Here is a 23,858-nt window from a genome sequence, read left to right on the forward strand (position 1 = left end):
TCATTCTCCCATAAAGAAAAACAAAATTCGGCCCATCCGCTCCAAGAACGCAATCGAGGCGCTTCCGCGTCAAAATCTTTTACCAGAGATACTCTTCGAAAACAGAAAAGTTACAATTCTTCAGCGGCTGAACTCTTAGTCAATCATACAGTTGCTAGTTCAAAATGTGTGTTTTGTGGCTTGAACTTGCATGATTCAGTTTCGTGTGACTCGGTAAGCATAGAAATGAAACGGGATTATTTGAAAAGAAATCGACTTTGCTTTTTTTGCTTTTCAAATAGACACTCAATTTCTTCTTGTCCAAAGCTTAAGAAAGAAAAGGATGTTCGTATTGTGGTTTAAAATCACACTCCAAAACACTTTATCGGTTTTATCAGAATTCGGACAAAACAACTTTCACCCCGCCCCAAGAAGAATCTGATGATAATGTTACTAACGTTTCTTCTTGTCAAACTGAAAACAAATTGCAAAGGGTTTTATTGCAAACTGCATCGGTCATTGCTCGTTATAATAATCAATATAGAAATTGTCGTCTGTTAGCCGACACAGCGGCTCAAAGAAGTTTTGTAGATAGGAAATTTTCAAGATTGTTGAAACTTCCCATCATTCGAAAAGAAAATCTAACAGTTTATTCCTTCGGAGATAAGTCTCCTATTGAAAAAACGTTTAATGTAGTTAAAATAAGATTGGAAAATAAAGAAGATCCGAATTCGTATTTGGAAATCGAGGCATTAGAAATAGAAAAAATATCCACGGCACATATTCCGCTGCCTGCAGTAGATATTTCCATTTATAGCAAGCATTTGAAAGGTTTGAAATTAGCTGATACTTCGAATAAGGACGTTAGTGCTTCAATTTTAATCGGTGCTGATAACTATTATGACGTCATGACAGGTAGAATTAAACGTATTAATCGGAAACTTGCAGCTGCTGAATCGCTCTATGGGTGGTGTTTAATTGGAATATCAGGCTCTCCAAATAAAAATTCAGGTGATTCTTTTGCCATGAAAGCAATGGTTGAGGAAAACATTTCAAAACAATTAGAGACATTTTGGCAACTAGAAAATCTTGGAATCGAACCAGCTAACGATGATGTAAGTTGTAATGATAACAAAATTTTACGAGAATTCGAAGATAGTATTCGCTTCCAAGATGGTAGATATGTAGTTAAACTCCCTTGGAAGGATAATTTTAAAGAATCGCTTGAAAACAATTACGAAGTGGCATATGAAAGATTTTCAAGATTGTGCTACAGGTTTCAAAGTGATCATTCTTTGTATGCCGAGTATAGGAAGGTTGTAAATAATTACATAGAGCAAAACATAGTAGAGTGTGTTCCTGAATCAAGTGTAGCAGATAGCCCAGAATTTTATTTGCCCCACAGGGCAGTAATTCGAGGTGATAGGGTGTCTAGTAAGCTCAGAGTTGTTTTCGATGCATCTTCGCATAAAAAGGGCAAGTTTTCATTAAATGATAGTTTGCATATTGGACCTAATTTGTATCCTGATTCGTTTGAACTTTTGTTATCATTTTGAAAGCATCCAATTGCTTTCACAGTTGATATTAAACAGGCATTTTTGAATGTAGCAATTGACGAGTCAGATAAAGATGCAACAAAGTTCTTTTGGACTGAAAATCCATATTCCTTTTCAGACTCTTTAGAAGTTCTAAAGTTCAATCGTGTTCTCTTCGGAATAAATAGTTCCCCCTTTCTCTTATGTGCTACTATCAAACATCATTTAAAGAAGTATTCTTCTATTTTTCCACAAACTCACGAACTGTTAAACAAATTTTGTTACGTCAATGACATCATAGGAGGTCAAAATACTGTTGCGTCGGCATATGCAATCAGTTAAGAATGCGTCCAGATTTTTAGAGAAGCAAATATGCCCTTGCTCAAGTGGGCTACTAATTCGGCTGAATTGCGAAAACTTTGGGAGAAGAACGGGTTTTCTGCTGAAACGTCATCAAACACAATTGGTCAAAACATGATAAACTATAAAGTATTAGGCATTTCCTGGAATGCTGACAGGGATTTGTTTTATTTTAACGTAGAAAATCTGATATCCCTTGTATCGAAAGGAATTGATACAAAAAGATTCCTGTTGCAAGTTGCTGGTCGAATTTTAGATCCTATAGGATTTGTAGCTCCTTACGTAATTCGTTTGAAGATTCTCATTCAAGGCGTCTGGGAAATAGGTCTTCTTTGGGACCAGGAAATGCCCCAAGTTATCAAAAAACCTTTCAGACAATGGTGTTTTGAACTGAAGGACTTAAGTTTAGTTGAAATCCCTCGCTTTTATCATTTCACGGACTCTTACACAGTTGATGTGCAACTGCACTCCTTTTCGGATGCATCTAAAAGGGCCTACGGAACTGTAATATATTTTCGAGTCATTAAAACTGACTGGACTATAACAACTAGTTATATCACTTCCAAGAGCAGGGTTGCCCCGTTAAAGACTCTTTCTTTGCCGAGGTTGGAATTGATGGGAGCACTGCTTTCTGCTAGGTTGTGTGCTAAAGTCTCTAAAGCTTTAAAATTTGATAAGTCCTGCTTTTCTCATACGGATTCCTCTATAGTTTACCATTGGATTAGAGGGGAACCGTCCTGTTACAAACCGTTTGTCAAAAATAGGATAGAGGAGATTCAAAGACTGACTGAACCACCGAAATGGAATTTTTGTCCTGGGAGGGACAATCCAAGCGATATTGTAAGCAGAGAAATATCTGTTCGGGAATTGAAAGATAGTCAACTTTGGTGGCACGGACCACCCTGGCTTAGCCAAACAGAGCAGTTTTGGCCAAAAATAGAGGCCCAAAACGTCAGCAATCATGACCTAGAACTAAAGAGTAAATTTAGAGAAGTTTCCCAAAATGAAGTAATCCTCGAAAATCACGAAAAGCTCTTAACATAGATAAATTTAGCAGTTATCTCAAACTATTGCGAGTAACTGCTTCGTATTTCGATTTATACACAACGCAAGAAACATGTCGAAAAAGAAAGGTGCTCTCGAAACAGATGAGCTTAAATTGTCTGAAGAATACTGGATTAAAGAAACCCAGGAAGAAGCTTATTGGTTAGAAATAGTCGATTTAGAAAGATCTCAAAAAGTTAGCGATAGTTCAAAAATTCGTTCTCTAGTACCTTTCTTAGATAGATCCCAGGAATATTTTGAGAATAAAAGGGAGATTAGATGAATCAGTCGAAAAGTTTATTGAAAATAATTTGATTTAAACTCTTTTTTCCTTCATAATTTTGAAGTATTTGTATTGTTGGACTTTAATTTAAATTCTTAAAATAATTTGCTTTAATATTGTATTAATTTTGAAAAAAAAACCTCTTGCTTATATTAAAATTTATTTTGTTAACTTAAGGTTGAAATTGTAAAATTGTTTGAACATAAAATTCAAAAATAGAAATTATATTTTATATAAGTTTGTACCCATATAGTTATGGTATTTTAATCTTTATATTTAACGACCAATAGTTATTGCATTTGTTATTATTTACTGAGGAGAAGAATTTCCTTATGTATTTGCCTTTGTTATAGTTCTTTTTATAGGTTCTATTGATAAACTCTTAGAGTTCATGGTGGGGAGCTGTGGAAAATCTCCATAAAAATCATCAAATATACCTGTGCGCAAGAGGGCGCTTTTCGATATGCAAATTTCCCACCTATCGGTTAAATTTAGTTAGCTGTCTTTCTGTTAATGTATGGTGGATTCGTGGCATTCGATAGCTCGATTTTTGTCGATGTTGGTCGTCTCGTGGCAGTTCGCATTGCAAGGGCAATTTGGAAGCCCTTTCGTATGTGGAATCCAAATAAAGTTAATTTATGTTTTTAGATAGTTGCCTTAGCATTTTCTTTAACTCCTAACTAAACCACCTTTGCAAATTGCAAAGAAACTTCAATGTAAGCAAATAAATGTAAGATTGTGGGAATAAAAAAGCAAGCTTCTATAGTTGTCTAAAACATATTGCAATAGCAGATGCTTCAAATATAAAATGCAAGTGATGTTAGTAATGTTTTTAGCAGATAGTCCTTAATTCATCAAGTGCTTTTTAATTGTCTTTTTGCGTGAAATCCACATTTCTAGTTGTTTTTCGTATCAAAACATCGACTCCAAGGCTTAATAAAGCTTTCTAGTTTATCCCCATCTGATGAGTGTTAGCAAGACATTTTTCCACAACCTTTTTGTTACTTTATTGCTTGCAGTCAAAAAATTTTTATAATTACAAAAGATTTTAAGTTTTAAAATTTTAACGGAAAACCATAAGTTCTTTTCCAAAACTTATTCTAGTGTGATAAAGGAAAAACTCCAAAATTAAATAGAAGTAATGAAACACTGCTAACTGAACTGAAGAGATGCCATAAACTGACGACACTTTGTGGAGATGTATATTGTCGAGTTGACAAAAAATTTAGTGCTAAAATTATGACGCCAAAACCAGCATCAGTTTGGAAAAATCAGAGTAGTAGATGAAGTTATAATAGCACAACTTTTCTATGTATTTATGTGTACTTTTGAGTTTAAAATTTTAAATGGCAATTTTTTATAACAAAAAACAGCATTAAAAAAAAGAAAAAATAATAATTGATTAAAAAAAGTCTTTCAAACTTTTTCACTTAATAAAACAGTTTACTAAACATATTTAACATCTTTAATCATATATATATATATAGGCAAGCTTTCTTTTTTTATTATTATCTTTTTTACAAGATGGCTGAAGCAAAATTTATTTTTTAAATTTCCTTTCTGCCACTTTTTGAAACAAAAGACTAGTAGTAATAAAAAAGTGGTTAATATAAAAGTGTCTACCAGCCATGTGCTACTGACTAAAATTTAATTTTTCAAGTATATTTTAAAGACTGACTAAATTAAAAAAAAATAAGATTATTAAAAAACTAAAGGCGCCCAAGAGCAGAGGAAACTGGAGCTCTAGCTCCAGAGAAAACACAGCTCTAGGCTCTTGCTCTAGGTCCCTGAACACAAGATATAAGATCTACAGAAAATTTTAGCTATTCATAAAAATTTATGAAGCAAGCCTTGAGAGATAAAAAAAAAACATAATTCTGTATTTTGAAGATATTTTCAATCAAGTAACATCTGCTGTATAAAATATCTTTATTGTGGGCCTCAATTAGGGAAGGAAAAAGGCTTAATTTATAACAAAAGTACACTATTATTTGTATTGCCTTAAACTGCAGCTAGTTCTACTTTTAGCAAATAAAGAAAAATAAAATACCTCAAGTTCCTTGAAGGTTAAGATATTAAGTTCTGATTTCTGTTTCAACATTTCAATGTCTTTGTCACTTCCTTCAATCAAAATAACATTTTTTAAGTTTGAGTTTCTTTCAGCATTTTCAGTTATGAGAGTAGCAATTTTTACTGTTTCACAAATGATTGTTCCCATCTGAACTGTAAAGTAGACATACACTTTAATAAACCAAAAATCTATAGGAAGAAATACTTATCAAGTTACACATCACTTTTTATACATAGTATGTTCTGATATTTGGGCACTTTAACTCAAAATTCAAGATAAAAATTAATGAAAAGGTGCCCATTATAATAACAATAGGTTTAAACAGAGAGCAACATACAATCATCTTTTGTTGTATTAATTGTCACCCATAAGGGGTGTTCTAAAATTAACAATCTTTATCCTTGAAAACACTTATGTATTGATTCCTTTCACAGGTATTTGAATAAATGTTCTCCTTAGATGAAAGAATAGCCATTTTTTTGTTTCCTAAAAACTGAATATTAAAACCATATGGAGAAGTACGTCAGAGTACCATTAAAAATACGGAAAACAGCCATCAATCAAGCTTCTTGTGAATAAATGTAGACGAACTGGCATTACCAGATGTTGATGGTCGTCCAGGACGCTTTTCGTCTGCCACAACTCAGTTTGTTTTAATTTGTTTGCAAGTAGCATGATATTGGCCTTGTAATGGCTATTTTGCAAATTTTTGCTGGTACAACTAGTGCGCCTATTCATATTTTTTACCACCTAGTTTTCAGGAAATGACGGCTATTCTTTCTTTGATGGAGAGCATTTCTTCAAATACATCAGGCAGAAATCAATACATTAGTACTTTCACAGAAATGGATCATTATCTTTGGAACCCCCTGTATTATTCTTAAAATCACTATTTAATGATGCAGGGATGCAAATCCTTTTAATTGCTATGGTACTCTCCCAAACAATGTTCAATCCCCCCTCCAAAAAAATATAGTGTGAAGAGATCCTTTAGAAAACCCCAAAAAATTCAATGACACAATTTTTGCCACAATGCGAAGCAGTAACATAAAAAGTGCTCTGGATTTTATTTAAGTTCTCAATATTTCTTGATAAATAACATTTATTAATAAAAAATGTTTTTGCTGTCAAGCACCAACTGCTACAGATTTTTATCATGTTAAAAATCTCTGAAAATAAAATTATGCTTAAAGCTTCAATGTTCATTTACTGGTCAGGCCGGATGCGAGTCCAGCAGGGGTCATATCCCCCTCCCCCGTTGCATTTTAGGGACTCGCATTTCAAAACATTTTACCCCATTTGAGCTTTAAAATTGCACTTTGACCCTCATCCCTTTCTGATGTTCACCCCAACAAAAACCAGAAGCTGGATCCCCTTGGGTCAGGCTACCCTATTAAGTTATTTTTTATCAATGAAACTATTTATAGTCTCAAAGAAAACAAATTAATCTAGAATTGAGCACAAACCTTGTGCCATTATAGATGACAGAGAATTTGGTCCAATTGATTCGTACATAGGAACAAGCACCATAGAATTTGATGCAGCACCAAGCAGCGTTAATAGAAACTGAAAATGAAAAAAATAATTTTTCATTACATGTTGATTTTGTTTTATGAACATTAGAACTGTCAACATACTCAAAACAAAATGTTTCATAAAGCTATCCTTGAAAACCTTTCATTTCTTTTTTTTTTACTTAATGGAGGGGAGAAATGCTTTTATATGAAGAACATTCTGAATTCAATTGACTTGAATAATAGTTTATGTATTTCTATAACATCAGTACAGCTAGAAAAAATAGATAAAGTGCATATAACTTTGAATTATTTAAAATATTCATTTAGTAAACCCCATAGCATTGGCCATAATGCCTTAAAAAAGTAGTTTGCTGACAAGTAATTTTTTTTTAGATTTTTTGATTTAGTTCATCAATTCTTTTTCAGCATGTAAGCTCACAAATATGTCATCCTAACTTATACAGTGAGTGCTGGATTATTGAATCAGTGTTGCACTGAATCAGCCGCTTTAATAACCACTATCTACAAAAATAAATTTAACGTCAAATCCACAAAAACAGAACAAAATCTGAAAATTAACATTAATAAGCTGCCGGATATTTGAACCAACATGGCGCTTAAATGAAACAAACATATGTGACTAACCATTTCTCACAAACATGTGGTGCATCAGCAATCTTTTTCTTTGCTTTCTTTTAGTAAAATGAGATTTTTTCCCCCTTTAAATAATGAGAAAAGAGGGTTAGGCGGGGTATTGCATGCTTTTAATGAGTTTTCTTGCGAGCAGTTAAACAAAACCAGTTGGACAGAGAGAGACATGGTGTCAAACGGGGCTTTACAGCGTTAAAGTTAGAGCAATGAGGTGTGTGTTTTGAGGGGCTATATGTAGTTTGCAATGTGAATGCTATATTCACATTGTGCCTTACCATTCCTTCATTCCCAGTGAGAACAGAAACGGCATAAGTCCGGGACTTATGCCCTTCCTGCACTAAACAAAAGTTGTGGTTTCTAAATAGTGCTTTGTTGTGCAAGGATTCACTTCCCTTCTACAATAGTCTTTTTCTCTACATAAAAACACGGTAAAAGCACAGCTAACTCAATTTTGCAAAAAGTGAGACGCATGCCCTTTATGAAATAAACGATTCAATTGTTTGAACTAAAAAAAGAAAAAAAAAAGCAAGATAAAACTAGATCTGAAATTTGTCATATGATAAAAGAAATTCCATAAAGACGATTAAATCAAAATATTTTCAGGTGAAAGTTACATCATCTGTTACTGTTATCTCAGTTTGAATAAGATTTTAGAATTTTAAAATCTAAAAATTTGTATAAACATATAAAGACATCGGAGCATTTGTTCTAAAAGTTTCTTAAAAAAGGTGTCCTAAAGCAGTAATACAAGTTCTAAAAAGGTTTGCAATTTGAGAAAAAAAAGTTAGAAATGTACATTTGTAAAAAGAAAGCCCTAATGTTCATGAGTACTCTCTTCAATGAGTACTCTCCCTTTACCATTAACGGAAACACTTTACCACCTTCCCCCTTATCACATGTCACTATTTTTCCTAAACATTTTCTAAAAAATTGCATGATGTCACCTTGCATGCTAGTCCCTCCCTCTTCAGGGGTGCCCACCTGGGGGTGGGGGACATGGCGAAGTGAAATTTTTAGAGGGGTTGTTTAAAGGGGTATTTTCCCATTTTTGGGGGGGGGGGGGGTTGCACTATTTAGGCGAGTTTGCTCTTGCTCTTAAAGGGGGCTGGCACCTCTACCTTCTTTCCTGTAAAATTCACAATTTCAGGAATCCCTCCTCTCCCCTCAAAGAATGACATCATTTGCGGACAGCCCCCAAGCCATTTTTCTTTATCTGACAAACATACTTGTGATAGCTTTTTTTACCACAAATAAAAATTAGAATTAGATATAGATATTTAGGCTTAGACGTAAAATATTAGAAACAGAGTTATCTTACTTCAGGTCTTGTTCTTGTGCATATGCCAACCATTGTATCTTGAGAGGCTGGCAAGCCTAAATTTATTAATCCAGATCCCACATAGTCTTTCCTTTTAATAACCTAAAAAATAGAGCCACATTGTAGACAATTTCTTTCAAACAAACATTCTGAAAATTCAACATCTGTTATTTTTATTGATTGTTTTTGTTATTTTGATAATTATTTTTTTTTTCAATCTTAAGTTAGTTACAATGTTGTTCTTTGAAGCCTGAAATGAGCAAATTTAAATTGAAAAAATATAAATAATAATCTATACATATAATAAAATAAGATGTTTGTGTGTGTGTGTGTGGCGCGCTTCCCGGGAAAACGGTAAGGCCTAGAAAGATGACATTTGGTATACAGGTGCAGTTTTTTCCGAAGATGTGCACCTTGGGCTTCGATTTTTGATATTTTAATTAGAAAAAAGTTATTTAATATTTCATGCGTTTTTTTTGCACATTTTAGTACTTTTTACCTCACAGACCTCGAACCAATCGCACCACACAAATATGTTTCGTACTATAGTGTAGGAAATTTAATTTTAAATATGATGAATGAAAAAAGTTTGAAGATAGAGCAATTTTTGTATTTTTTATGAATTTTTGAAAAAACCTTTAATTTGCATTTTTTTCTGGGTTTTATTTTTTTCTAATATCATCCTGCGAGAAGTATCAAAGCCTCATTTCTGAAATTTAAGTTGGTAATAGTAAAAACATTTCGCACTCTTTAGAAGAAAAAAGTTCTTAAAAATACGAAATAGTTTTTTTTTTTTTTACAATTTTTTTAATGCTGAACACGTTATGTCATTAAACGCATCGGTCGAAAAAAGCGTTCTTCAATCTTTTATGCCTCTGACGTCACTACTTGGATTTCGATTCGACATTTACGATGGAATGTTAATCGCAAACAATGTTAATCTTTTTTTTTTACTATATAGCTTACTTCTACATTTTATGACGTGTTGACCACATGTTTTTCCGGCAGCGCTTGATTTTTTTACATCCTTTTTGTTGTTTTATTTGGAGATTGTATTTATTTCTTTTTCCATTCCCCCCCCCCCTCTCCAAGCTGGACGCTTTGCTGTATCTATATAACGTTACATTTCATAGTTGTGCACATTTAATTCAATAAAAACAGCAAGATTTTTTTTTTCTTTGTCAAACGCTACTTGCACACTACAGGGAATTTTGAAGATAACTTTTTTTTTTTTTTTGCTCTACTTAAATAAAAGCGGCTTTTTGAGTGATCCTTTTGTTTTATTAGGAAATGGCCGGGGAGGTTAAAATAAATAGAGATGGATAAGAAAATTTAGAGATAGATCGTAAAGGTAGATAGCCGCTGAAAGCGGCAATCTTGGCGTAAAAATGTGAATGGCACAAAAAAAGATAGATATGGATTGATTAATACAGCTGGCAAATTTATTTAAACAGCCGCCGAAGGCGGCAAACTTGAAGTGAAAAGGTAAATGACAAGTTAGTCAAACAGCCTCCGTAGTTGGCTGCTTGCATAGAAAGTCGAATTCATGGGTGCAAGTTTGATGATGTGTTCAAGACGGAAAATATTTTCAGCCCCCCCCCCTCCCCGCCCGCATGCGGGCTTAAGGAAAAATTTGTATGTATAAATGTTGCAGATTTTAACAATGCCAGTTTTCGAATCTGTTTGATTTAAATTTTAAGCCTTAAAATTGTAATATTTAAGTGTTTTGACATCATAATTCCAAAAAATCTAAAATCTGGCAATAAGGGGGGGGGGTCTGGGGGCTCCCCCTCCCAGAAATTTTTTCAAATGGAAGTCCAAAAAATGCTGTGGTAGGCCATTTTGGTAAAGTTCAGGGAAAGGAGGGGTTCAGGGACTCTTACATCAATTATTTCAAACTGATAGTCCCAAAATCACAACATTGGGCAACCTTCAAAAAATATTAAAGAAAGAGGGGGGGGGAGGAGACGCTGTGGGCTTTTCCGAAATCGAAGATTTAAAAAACAAAATTGTAATTTAAATTTCATAACGTTTATACGCTTTTTGAATGCACTATTGAAGGGATGGATTTCAGGAACCCTTCTTCGGCAATATTTCGAAATTGAAGTTTCAAAAACGCAATTTTAGACGATGTTGGATAATGTAAGGGGTAAAAGCGTTTGCAGCACCCCACAATTAGTTTTTTGCCGATCCTAAACATTTTTGTTGTAGCAATAAAATCGCTTAGGACATAAGATTTTCACTTTTGCAACATAAATCAGTTCTGATTCGAAAGTCTACCCAAGGTAGCGCCAACAAACTAGAAAAGAAGGAAAGGTGGGGGAAGGGTAAGGCCGACTAATAATGAACTGTCACCATTCCCCCACAGTCTTCATTTGAAAAAGAATTCTTTTATAAGATAGCAGGTGGTGAAATTAGTAATAAAAAATCGCTTCAGTGAAGTAGATATATTTTTTAAATAAGGTACCCTTTCCAACATTCATTAATTAAAAAAAGAAATAGGGGAACTGAATCCTAACTCCAGGCAGGGTTCCCGAATCGCATCCCTCTTAAGGCACTCAAATATAGCCTAAAGTGGCGCTTTAAATATTTCAGAATCAAAGAATTTTCAGAAGAGAACTCCCGAACCCCTTCCTCTCAGTTCACCACAAATGTCCTAAATTTCAATTTTTAAGGCTTCACTTTCTAAATTGTTTTGTAGGAATAGCACCCCTCTTACCTATAAACATGGACTTATGACCGCCTAAAAATTTTAATACTTTAATTTTGGAAACTTTTTGAAAAAATCTTCCTACACCCTTCCCCCTTAAGTCATCCAAAGATAGCCCAAAACAAAGCTCTTAAAATTTCAGAAACTAAAATGTTTCGGGCTGGGGGTGTGGAATACCCCCCCCCCCTCATTGTGTTTACTTAACGCAGTGTAAGTTTTTGTTTAAGATTTATTTTTCTATTGAGAGAGCAACTCCCTTCCAAACATCGCCAAAGACAACCCAAAGTTTTAAGACTTCAATTTCGAAAATGTTTCGAGAAAGACCCCTGAATTCCCTAACTCTTAACTAACTCAAAAATAGCCAAAATAGCATTTCAATACTTCAGGGAGAGAGACGCCCCCCCCCCCCCGAACTCTTTCCTCTAAGTTCATTAAATTTTACAAAAATTTGCGGTTTCCCCTTTTCATCACCGAAGATTTAAGATTTAAATTCTGAAACGTATTGAGAGAAAACCTTCGAATTCCCTCTTCTTAAGTCTTCCAAAGATTACCTAAAGCTGAGTTCTGAATACTTCAGCTTTGTATATTTTTTGGGAAAGGAGAACCCCGAACCCCAAGACGGTTCAAAGTTGCGCTTTTGAGACTCCAGTTACGGAATTTCGCCTAAAGAGAGCCCCCTCCCTCCCTCTTGACATTGCCAAAGACAGATTAAAAGATTTAAGACTTCAATTACAAACAGTTTTCGGGAGAGGGTCGCAAATGCCCTTTAACTTAAGTCATTTAAGTATAGCCTCAAATAGTTTTTAATACATCAGCTACAAAACATTTTCATGTTAGAACACCAAAACCATCTCTCATAAATTCACCAAAGATTGCCTAAATTAGTGTTTTTAAGACTCCAGTCTTCGATTCTTTTTTAAAACCCACTTTTATATCATTAGACACAGCCTAAAACTTTTTGACTTTTAAATTTTTAAGAGTTTGCACTGGAGAAATATCGAACCACTCCTAGCTTCAAAAATATTTTCAATTCAGTTTTTTCGATTTTTTTTACTGTAAACCGTGAGTTACAGTAAAAAATATCGAAACCCCCCCCCCTAGATTGTCCAAGATATCAACGTTTTAAGACCTTAGTATCGTGGGTTAATTTGCGGACAGATTACCCTCTTTGCAAGAGCAGCAATTTTTCGCAAACTCGTGCTGCCGTTATTTTTCTCCTTTCCTTTCTCTCCCTCCCCCCACCCATATTTCCATTCTAGCGAGTGTTCGAATCGATGACATTAGAATTTAATGATTCCTCAAGTCATTGTCAAAAATGCAGGAACGGTTTGCCCATCGGTGCTTCCAACCAGCTAGAAATCCCCCCCCCCCTCGATTATTTCCAAAATTCCCATTTTCATTAAAATCTTCAAAATCTTGATAAGTTTCTGTTTTACCTGGTATGTGGACGCCCTTTACTGTGGCGAAAATATTTCATCTTGTCAGCAATCACTCTCAATCAGTGATGCAGATTCAACTCTTAAGACATTTTAAGAGCAAACATAATTTTCATTTATGCGTGTCAAGTTTGCAAAAAAAAAACCACAAATGAAAAAAACGAAAGGAAGATCAAAAATAGCATGAGAAAAGGCTAAATTTTCAATTAGAGCTGATTGCGTCGAAAAATTAGGGAGAATAGCGAGCAACTCCTCGGTCTGCAATGCAGCGAGTTGGAAATAAAGCTATGCCTAAAAAAAGTCAAACGGCGCGAGCCGAAAAGTCACTCCTCCAAAAGCATGTTGCAAACAAAACAAGCACATGGCGGAAAACCGAGAGAATGTCAATGTAAATTCGTGGTTATGGAACGGTCCAGTAATATTAAAGCATATTTTTCAAACACTCAATTTTTCTTTTTTCATTAAAAATTAAAAGAAAGTCATTGAATTTCTTTCCGTCCCGACCTCCGTCTCGGAAATTTTGTCAAGACGGAAATCCGTCCTGAGACGGAAGGTCTTGCACCCATGGTCGAATTGCGTAAGAACCAGCTGGTCGCCGCAGGTGGCTAGTAATAATTAAAAAAATACTACTTAATAATTAGTTCAAGATTTCTTTTAGGACAAAGAAAAACAATGACTCTATGCCGGCAACAATCAAGCTTTAAAATGCCTGCAATGTCATGCTAAAAATTTTAAATCAGGCATATGAACCTACATAAATAAGAGAATATATGTGTATGTATATATATATATATAAATATACACATGTATGCACGTTCCCTATATAAATCCGTAGATTAAGTGGGATTTCGACCAAATTTGGCAGGGAGGTCTTTGGACACCCAAGACAAAAAAGGTCAAAAAAGTAACGAACTGTTTGAATTTGAATTTTAGGACCCAAAATGGAATTAAATGGCTCTTTCTAACTGAAATAATTATCCGATTGCCTTGATTTCAGTCTCATAGGCAGACCCGCGAAAAATACGGCTGAAGTAGATTTACTTCCCCTGGTTTTCAAAACCACCGAGGCTGTAGAATCACCAGGAGAAAAGTTATCAGCATTTTTAAGAAAAAGTACATTAATATTAAATCGGTAATTTATTGCCTGCCACGAGCTGTTTTAGTTAGCATGAATGCATGAATAAAATTGAGAAAAAAGATTTGTTGCCATTTTTTTCTCAATTATGAACAAATTAATTTCTTGCTTTTGTTATGAAGCTTTTCCTTTTTGGTTATTTTTTCACAATTTGTTGTGAAATTATACAACTTTTTTTTTTGTTCAAGTCTAATTGTTGAATACACTACACTAGGCATCACTTTTATTTTCGAGGTAGACTGTACAAAGCCAAGTGACACAGCTGTAGTGAAATAATATTTTAAAATTTTGATCTAAAAAGTTTAGCAAACAAAGGCTACAGTAAAAAATCTTATGCCATTTTATGTTACATTTTTGTGGTTCAGACTTGGGCTATTTAAATTTAAGGTATTTCTCAAATCTAAGAATCAAGATTTAAGGATAAGAAATGCAAAACTCCATTTACAAGAGTTTAAGAATTGCAATTTTTACAGGTTTTAAGCCTACTAATACTTGTTAGAACAGCAATAATACAATCAATAGATCAATAACATTTATTCATGTTTGCATCAGTATTATATTATAGATATTTTATGTATATATATATATATATATATATATATATATATATATATATATATATATATATATATATACACATATTATTGATCAATAACAATTACCTCGTCATATGAGATCCATTCATAAGTACCAGATTTTGACCTTGATCCAATGCATTTTCCTGTAACTAAAAAAGTAAGATTTCATGACAAAAAAGTCGATTTAAATTCATGGATCAATTCTATTTATAATTTGAAGTCCAAATAGGTTGCATTAAGAGATTACTTTAGCATTTCAGAAAACTATTTTTAAAAGCATAACAAGATTATTATAATTTTCTTTAATGACTTAAAAAAGTTGCTTTTTAAATTTAAATTAAATTTTCTTTATATTTAAAATAATTTTTATTTCAAAAGAGGCTTTAAAAAGTTTTCTGTGTTTCATTCACATTTATAAATAAATGATATTTTAAAAAATGATACTTAAAATTGATACTTTTAAAAACAAAGGAAATGTGTACTTTGAACGTTACTGGATCAAAAACTTTTGTAAAAAGATGCATAAGTAGAGGCAAATCCAGAAATAAAAGTTCTGGAAAGAGAACTTGGTTGTTACCAGTAGCAGTAAACAGTGCAAAAATGCAACCAGGGGTCGATCCAGGTTTTATTTTTTGGGTCCGCATTTTGTGAAAAGGCAAAATATTTTTGTGAAATTTCGTTATTTTTGTGAAAAAAGCAAAATATTTTTGTGAATTTTCTTTATTTTTGTGAAAAAGCAAAATATTTTTGTGAATTTTCTTTATTTTTGTAAAAAAGACCTTCTCGTGATTTTTTTCTTGGAAAAGATTATATTAAAGCATTTTTAGCTGTCGTATCGTTATAGAAAAGCTTTAGACAGGTTTCAGGGGTGATTGCAAGTTCTTGAAGAATACCTGAAAGCTGTCAAGAGATAATGCGCTGGGGGAGGGGGGAAGTAAGACCCTTAACATTTTATCCGTAATTTGACACATACATTACATTTATTGCTTTTTACAAATATACATATGCAAGGCACACTTTCTTAAGGTGAAAGTCTCACAACAGATTTCCTGTTTGCCCCTCTCAAATACTTTAAGAGCAATGAAAATTGCACATGCTGCTGAACGTAATGATAACTCCTAATAAATACAATAATGAACAGACTCAAAGATATCACATATTTCTTAAACAACAGAAGTGAAATACTCATTAAAGATTCCATGTATGTGTTTGAAAAACTTAAAAGTAATTAAAACCCAAAATAATACTGCACCAGCATTCAGCGTTTAATTTTTTGACTTTTGACGTTCTTACAGAGTAGGTATTTCGTTTAAAACTTTGCAATTTAATGATGTTAATAAATATATAAGAATTTTTATTTGTTTGCCTCGTAACAAGGTACAGTAAACATCAAAAATGCGAAAAATTTGTTTACCATGGCCGATGTAAGGAAATCAAGATCTTCAAAACAAGTAAAAATATAAAAACAGCATGTAAAATAATTTTATTTTAAGTAAAGTTATTTTAGAATTGGATTTTGAAACTCAACACAAATTAATACTAAATATATATTGCGTAATCCAAGTAAAATTTAAGATTTTCCTGAAAACAAGCTACCAATCACAAGTGTCCCTCTCCCGTCCCCCCTCTGACGCTCTCAAGCAAAAACACCTCACGCAGCAAGCAAAAAGATAAGATGGGGGAAGGTGGAAGAGGCTCCCGCGTAGATGCGTACACATTTGCGTTTAAAAAATATTGTGAAAAGGCTGCCTTTTTATAAATTTTTGTGAAGGGGCTGCTTTTACGACGCGGAATTTTGTGAATGGGGCCGCTTTTGCGATGAGGATTTTTGTGAATGAGGCCGCTTCTGCGACGCGGAATTTTGTGAATGGGGCCGCTTTTGCCATGCGGAATTTTGTGAAGGGGCCGCAAAGCGGCCCCAATTTGGCACTGGATCGACCCCTGGCAACTGCTGAAGAAAATACTGCTACCGCACGGGCAGGAGTTTAAAAAAATGCTTCCCTCTTGGGGAAAAAATTGTATAGTAGTTCTCATACTTTAAAATACAAACAAATTGCATAATTTACCTGAAATGAGGATGTACATTTCTTTTTTAAACATTTTAAGCCAATAAAATATTAAAACTTACACCTTATTGCAGCAAATACCATAGTAATTAAAAACATTGTTATAATGATTACAATACCATAACCACAACTAAACTAGAATAAGGACCCATAGCGTTATGTGAAACTCTTTGTTTAGCATAAATTTACATGCAATTATATTTTTCCCCATGGAGCGAGTATTAGTGGCTACCCCTTCTCTCAGTTTAAATAGAAAGCCTACAACGTGTGGAAATATTACACTATTTTCTACATAACGGAAAAAAGAAAATCGTCCAGACGTTATACATTTTTTGAAACTTTTGCTACTGATTAACACTAATGACTTTTTAATTAGTGGGGAATATATTATTTTTTCAATGAGTGACATTTTGATGAGATATCAGTATGTTATGAAAGTGAAACATTAGCCCATTTTCTGCTCGAACCAGTAGTGTAGTTCCAGAAAAAAAGATAAAAGAGATGTTTACAGAATATGAGGATCAGTTATTGAAATCAAAAAGTGGAGAAACCTGCGTTAAAATATAAAAAGCAGAGGTGAAGTGGAAGGAGCACGAAGGGGAACAACAACCCTCCCTTCTTTTTTCTATTTATTTTTACAGTAATGTAATGCCGTTTTTTAAAGTTTCTGAACAATCTTTAATTTTATTAACTTAAGCTCGCATCTGTAGCTTTTACTCCCCAGAATTACAACACTGATTAAAAATAGGGGATGCTAGCACACAGCACGGGCTAGGGATTTCAAAATGATAGTAAACAAATTGGACAAATTTGAAAAGTCTCAGCCAAACTACAAGAATCTTAGCCAAAAAAAATTAATTTGGTTATTTTATTTCTGAATTTTTAAGTATTTTTTCAGAAAATTTCAATTAGAAAATCAAGGAATGATTTTGTAAAATATACAATGCAAACGCTGAAGGGGAGGTGGGGCACGTTAGTCCGCTTTTTACTTATCATTTTTTACCTCATCAAAAAATTTAATGAACAGTTAGACTTTCTACAATAAGTTTCACTAAACACTTCTCAACACCACAAATTTTTTGGAAGTGTTGAAATGATAAACTTTTTTTTATATTAACTTTTAATGGAACATCCTAAAGTGGACCGACGTGCCCCACAGGTAGGGTACAGTGCTCCGCCTGGTGAGGCACATTGGACCGCATAACTCAAACAACATTTGTTATAATTTTAGTGATAAATACTGTCAAACTTTGTAACTACCTTACTTTCTTTTGTGTATAGAGTGAAATATATAAAGGTTTCAGATCAATATAACATATTAAATTGATTTTAATTAATAAAACATCTTTATTAAAAAATAGCACTAAGCATTCACCATACGTACACAATCATTTATTTAAAATCAAACAAAAAAAATCAATTATTTAATATTCATAAGACAATAAAGCTGATTAAATTTAACTAAAGATGTGTTAACTGGCGAGCTTTGGAAGAAGCACTTTTATTGGACAGGATTTTGGAAAGATGAGTCATACGTTACTTTTATGCAAAGTTACATCAATATTTGCTAGAGGGAAAAAGCTCTTTTTTCTTCTTCATTGCACTGCATGAAACAACTCCAAAAAGAAAAAAAATCCTGTTATACTAATACTATATATTTCAAAGAAAAAATACAATAAAATTGACAGCTTTAATTAGCAATATCTTTGTGTTCGAAAATCAAAATCAGATAATTTTAAGTAAAAGTAGGATATTTTTGTATTCCTTTAATCAATTATTTGTTTTATTTTGTTTCTATGGAGAAAACTACACTTAGAACATTGTTATAATTATTGAGATGAGAGAGAAAAAAAGTTTTTAAATCAAATGGGGTAGGTTGGTCTGGTCCAATGTGTGCCACAAAGAGTGGACCAACCTACCCCATGTTCTTAGTCTATATTTTTTTTCTTTTTGACAAAAAATGAAAAAAAAAATTTGCCAATTATTATGAACTAAAAAACCTTACTTTAAGAAAGGAGTTCAATTTTTTCCTGCAATCTTGAAGAAAACCATTAAGAAAAATAAAGTTAGTTTTCTGAAAATTACTCAAGACAACAGAAACACTTTTTGAAATAAAATTTGTTCAATATAACTTTACTATGTGATTTCATTATAGGATTTGTAGGACCATAGGTGCTATTTGTTGGTCATAAAATAAAAAGAAATATTAAGTATTAAAATAATTGGGACCTGTCCAACGTACGTCATCTCTCCCTATCTATTAAATATGCAGTTTATTAAGTTTATTAAACATTTAATAACATATGCAAAAGATACTTGAAATACACTGCCAGCTCAGTCATTTCCGGCCGAGGACTGCAGTTTCGTGCTTATTAGGGTTCATCAGCTAAGCCAAGAGTGCGAAACAAACTGGTAGCACTCTTGGCTTCCTTAAGAGGTTTTCCATCTCCAGCTCAGTCACTTTCCTATGCTGGGCTGATGAGTGCTAATAAGCACGAAACTGCAGTCCTTGGCTGGAAATGACTGAGCTGGAGGCAGGCCCGGACTGGCCATAGACTTGATCGGGACTTTTCCCGGTGCGCCCTCTCGAAAGGCGCCCTTCTGTTCTTTTCTTATTTTCCAAAACAATGTTTTAGCAAAATGGAAATAAATTATGTGGAACCAAGAAGTGATTTTGCGTGAGAATATTTTCACATGCAAAAGCAATGTTCTTTTTTTTATAAACGTTCCCTTTCATTACCCTAATAAAGGCAATTAATCCTCTCTCCTTTCGTAAATGGTCTGCTCCCAGGGCATCGTTTGTGACTTATCTTCTGCTCCAAGTTTCAGTTCTGAGGACAAAAGCAGACCCATGGTGTTTCTTCAATAAAAAAGGGATGTGAGGGGGAACGTGACAGCACATATCTATGGCCAAGTATACGAGAATGGTTTGATTTATTGACTGTACTTAAGTTGCTGTAAAAGAGCGTATAGCATGACTCTCTGTTCTGCTAACGATCATACCTACAATAGAAGCAAGTAAGAAGACAAATAATGTTAATTTTTGAAATCTGCGCATTAAAAATAGTGTAATGTAGAAATAAGCCGCATAAAAGCAATATTTTAGTGGATGGATGAACAAGATGACAGATGTCGAATTTTTCGTCGCTTCACAAAAAACTATTAGGACAGGATTATACGGTGATTCCTAGATTTTTCTGAGTCAAGGCGTCTTTTTTCGAACTAAGATTTTTGCATGGCGCCCTTCCCAAAATAAAAGTATGACTTGTAACTGACAGTCAAAAATAAATACGAGTCGTGTATCTGCATTGAATAGCCCTTATTTATCCTCTAGAGGCTCTGTAAAAAATAGAAAAAAATTTCACAAATAAGTCTAAATTAGTTGAGAAAAAATAGCTAATTTTTGATGTGATCCCAGGAGTACTGCAGGGCTCCCCAGGGAACATTTGGGGAATTATTGGACTAAACAATAAAGATGCCGAACAGTTTTAAAGATAAAACATTTTTCGATTTTAAACTAAATTTTGTCATATAAAATCATAACAAAAGTTCGAGATCTTTACCGATGACAAGCTTTGTGTTCAAAACATATTCCAGTTTTTTTAACTGGATTTAATTCCTTCACCGTCTTTTTAGCCAGAGGTGTGCACAGAGAAAGGGGGTCATGGCATAGCCTTCGGCATTGAAATTGTTAGGGGTTAACTTAAGATATTTTTTAAGTCTCATTTTGGGGGTCACGTTCTCGGGAGGGGGGCGCTGCGTAGCATTTGGAGGAAGTTCATCATTGCCCTAGCGGTGGGGGGGGGGCATAAAATTATTATATTATTACATTTTATGCTGCCTTTATATCATCTTCGGAAGTTTTTTAATCTGTGTTTTCCCTCAGATGAAGCTCGAAACCCCCTCCCCCCCCCCGCTATCCTGGTGACTTCTGAAGGTTATTATTAATAAACTTTGTATCAATGAAACAATACAGTTCATTATGAGCGAAACGAAGTTTGAGTTTGAAGAAGGAATTTACAACGATGTTGTTAATAAGTAAAACGCAAAGCTATTACTAGTGACGTCGCGCAGGGGGGGGGTGAGTTGTCCGCCTAGGGTTTGACTGTCTGGGGGGGGATACCCAAAGTGGAATTGCAAGTTTTTGAAAGAAATGAAGCTGAAATGCATTTTTAAGACTTCCAATTTGAAAATTTTACACTTGGTGGGACCGACCGGACCCCAATATTTCCCATGCCACACCATGAAATCAATACATACTACTATACTCAGAATTAGTTTCATATTGTCAATACTTAGAAATAGTAGTGACCTCTTATAACAAAAAACTGAAAACCCATCATCTTTCCCTGTGTGTGAGATACGTTTAAAGTAATTACGGGTCAAAAAATTTCACAGACCCCCTAACTTTTTTGATCTCTTGACGCACATATGCGTCTAGGGCAAGTTACATAAAAAGCATTCATAGTTTTTATTTGCCTTTTGTATATTACCCCACATAAAATTTTGTGTTTCACAAATATAGTTGTTTCTGAAAATTGTAAGATTTTCATGTTTACATAGAATTGGAAAACTTTTTTATTTTGTGTTTGGAGGGAGAGGGGGGTGTGACACATCACTAATTACCGCTCCGAGTGTCACCCATGCAAGGTACGCCACTGGTATTACAAGTATTAATAAGCGTCAAGAAAGACTGTGTTAGAAATGTAATATGAGAAATATCGAAGTAACCTTATTCGTTTTCTACCTGTAGTTAGTTTTTTCACATATCAAGATAGTTATAAAGCCTAAAAAATAAAGAGCACTTTTTTTTCAAAGAATAAAAGCTAAAGATTCTAACCATAAAGCATTTTATGAGAGTCTTTCGAAGCATTCTTGTACTGTAACAAGAGCTTTTGACTAACTATCTTATGGTAAGCAGAAAAAAGAGAGCATTCATGTAGACCACACACTTGTTTTATAGCTTTAAATGACGCCTTTTAAGTTGCTTTTTACGGATAAGGATCTGCGATGCTTGGGGATTCGTAGCAAGGGGTTTCTACTGAACAATGGAGGACAACTATCATAAATTTTATCCAGTTATATGACAGAGAAAGAGGTCCGATTGCTGTTATTTACATGAGTCGAAGAGTCATTTGGATCAGATTTTAGCATTAGTGAACAAGTAATTTTGAAGCGGCAGCAAAATTGGATATATGAAGTCAAAGATCTTTTCAACAGTAGGTTACTCGTTTCAGTTTTCATTTTCTTTTTATTGCGAAAATATTTTCTTTCGTGTATAATCTTAAAATATAGAATTACGATCTAAGATTCAGAATTAACTGTAACATGATCTATGAGAGGCGAAACGACTAATAAATGATATTGCAAAATATTCGACGTTACATATAGTTATGAAAACAAAGTACTTAGATAAGTTGAAAGATAAAATTTAAGTGTCTTGTGTTATCAATTGAAAACTTATTTTAAAAAGTAAAAAAGATTAAGATCAAGCCTGTCCATGAACTGTTTTTTTTTCATTCTCCCTCTCTTTAAAATATAATTGGTTCATTTTATGACGGCTCTTTCTAGGTCGCGTCAGTTTTTAAAAACAAAATTTTACACTCAAAAAGTTTCCGAAACTTTAAGACAACAATGCCATAAAAATGAATGTAAACGTTTAAAATGTTCGTTTGCTATATATATATACTTAAAAAATATAACACTTAGGACAGCGAGAATTTCTGAAACGGATTTTCAGAAATTAGATACTGATTTAAGAATGTGGAGGAAAAAATATCATCACGAAAAACCCTCTTGTTTTCTTATACTGCGGAACAAAAAATTTGTAATTTTAATTTTACTTCGAAAAAAATAAAGAATTCTTAACTGAAAAATGGAGGCAAGAGGAAATCTGGACATGGTCAAGAAATTTATTTGTTCTTCTCTTAAACTGAAATCTGAGTTTTCTTGCAAAAGTTTTATTAATTAATTCATTTATTCCTTATAATGGTCACAAACAATAATAGTAATTTTAAATGTATATCCATACATAAAAAATGATTTCTCGAATAATTGAATTTCGAGCTTTTCCCAATATTTTCAGTGTTATCAAAACGATATTATTTATTACGTACTGCTAAGAGGCAATCAGGTGCACTGGATGAGTTAGAGTTCGACTAGTGGTATTTTCTTGTAACTTTCCCAAGATATTTCCTATGAAATGATCATGTTACTTATAAATAAATAAATAAATATAGGATTTGAAAAAAAAATCAGACTTTAAAAATAGACTTGAATTACTCTAAATACTTATGTTTTATTTACAAAAAATATGCATTGCAAACATTAAGAAAAAAACATGATATTTTAACTCATTTTCATGGTAGCAGTTACTTTATAGCATACATAAGCCGATTTCATTATAAATGCATAATTCGTATCAAATTTGACCCCCGTTTGAGATACAAAAAAACAATAGCATAGCTTGTAGCTACTGTAAGAACAGAACAAATGCCTAAACATAACTCGAATAATATCTTGATTTTGGGAGCTGAAATTAATTAATCACTAGTGTCGTGTCTCATGTTATATCCACACTAAATTCTTCATCTTAATTACTCTTTATTAATTTTCATTTTTGATAGATTATAATATTTCTTGATTTACCCAATTTGTAAAATCAAGTTTTCCCTTCATGACTGAATGCCTTTTTTGTATTGCTATTCATCCAAAAACATACCTTTTTTTTAAGTACATTTATAGAAACTAGTAATAGCCAGATATTCATTACCACTCGCTCCTACTCTCGAAATAATTGCATAACTAAAATGCTTTAAAAGAGCACCATGCAGAGATGCAAAGATTTTTAACAATCCAAAGAAAAAAAAAATTACAAATGAAATGATATTTTTAATTTATTCTTTTTGAGTTTTGAACTTTAGCACAATAAATAAAGCGGATTTTTTTTTTTTAAACAGTCTTTGAAAACAGACAACAGTTTGAAACGTCATGTGTATCTCTTTAATTTAAAATTGTAGAAGCATTTTGTCGAAAATGAAACTAACATATGCGGGAAAAAAGAAAAAAAAAAACAACCTTGGGCATGAATATCGATTGCACGGAGAAAACCTCGTCAGCTTAAGGAATCGAGAAATACATGTAACAAAATGACAGCGTCATGTTTTAAAACAACA

General features: G+C 33.3%; 1 protein-coding gene across 1 annotated transcript in view; it reads right to left on the bottom strand.

Annotated features, from left to right (window-relative positions):
- LOC129220283 (long-chain-fatty-acid--CoA ligase 5-like) overlaps nt 1-23,858 on the bottom strand; it is a 69,376-nt gene that overhangs the window by 28,292 nt on the left and 17,226 nt on the right. The window contains exons 4-7 of the mRNA XM_054854671.1: nt 14,702-14,766; nt 8,759-8,860; nt 6,739-6,838; nt 5,252-5,424 (exon numbers count right to left, since the gene is read on the bottom strand). Of these exons, the coding sequence (XP_054710646.1) occupies nt 5,252-5,424; nt 6,739-6,838; nt 8,759-8,860; nt 14,702-14,766 (440 nt within the window). The remainder of the gene's footprint in view (nt 1-5,251; nt 5,425-6,738; nt 6,839-8,758; nt 8,861-14,701; nt 14,767-23,858) is intronic.

Source organism: Uloborus diversus, chromosome 4, assembly GCF_026930045.1.
Source record: "Uloborus diversus isolate 005 chromosome 4, Udiv.v.3.1, whole genome shotgun sequence".
Lineage (NCBI taxonomy): Eukaryota > Metazoa > Arthropoda > Arachnida > Araneae > Uloboridae > Uloborus > Uloborus diversus.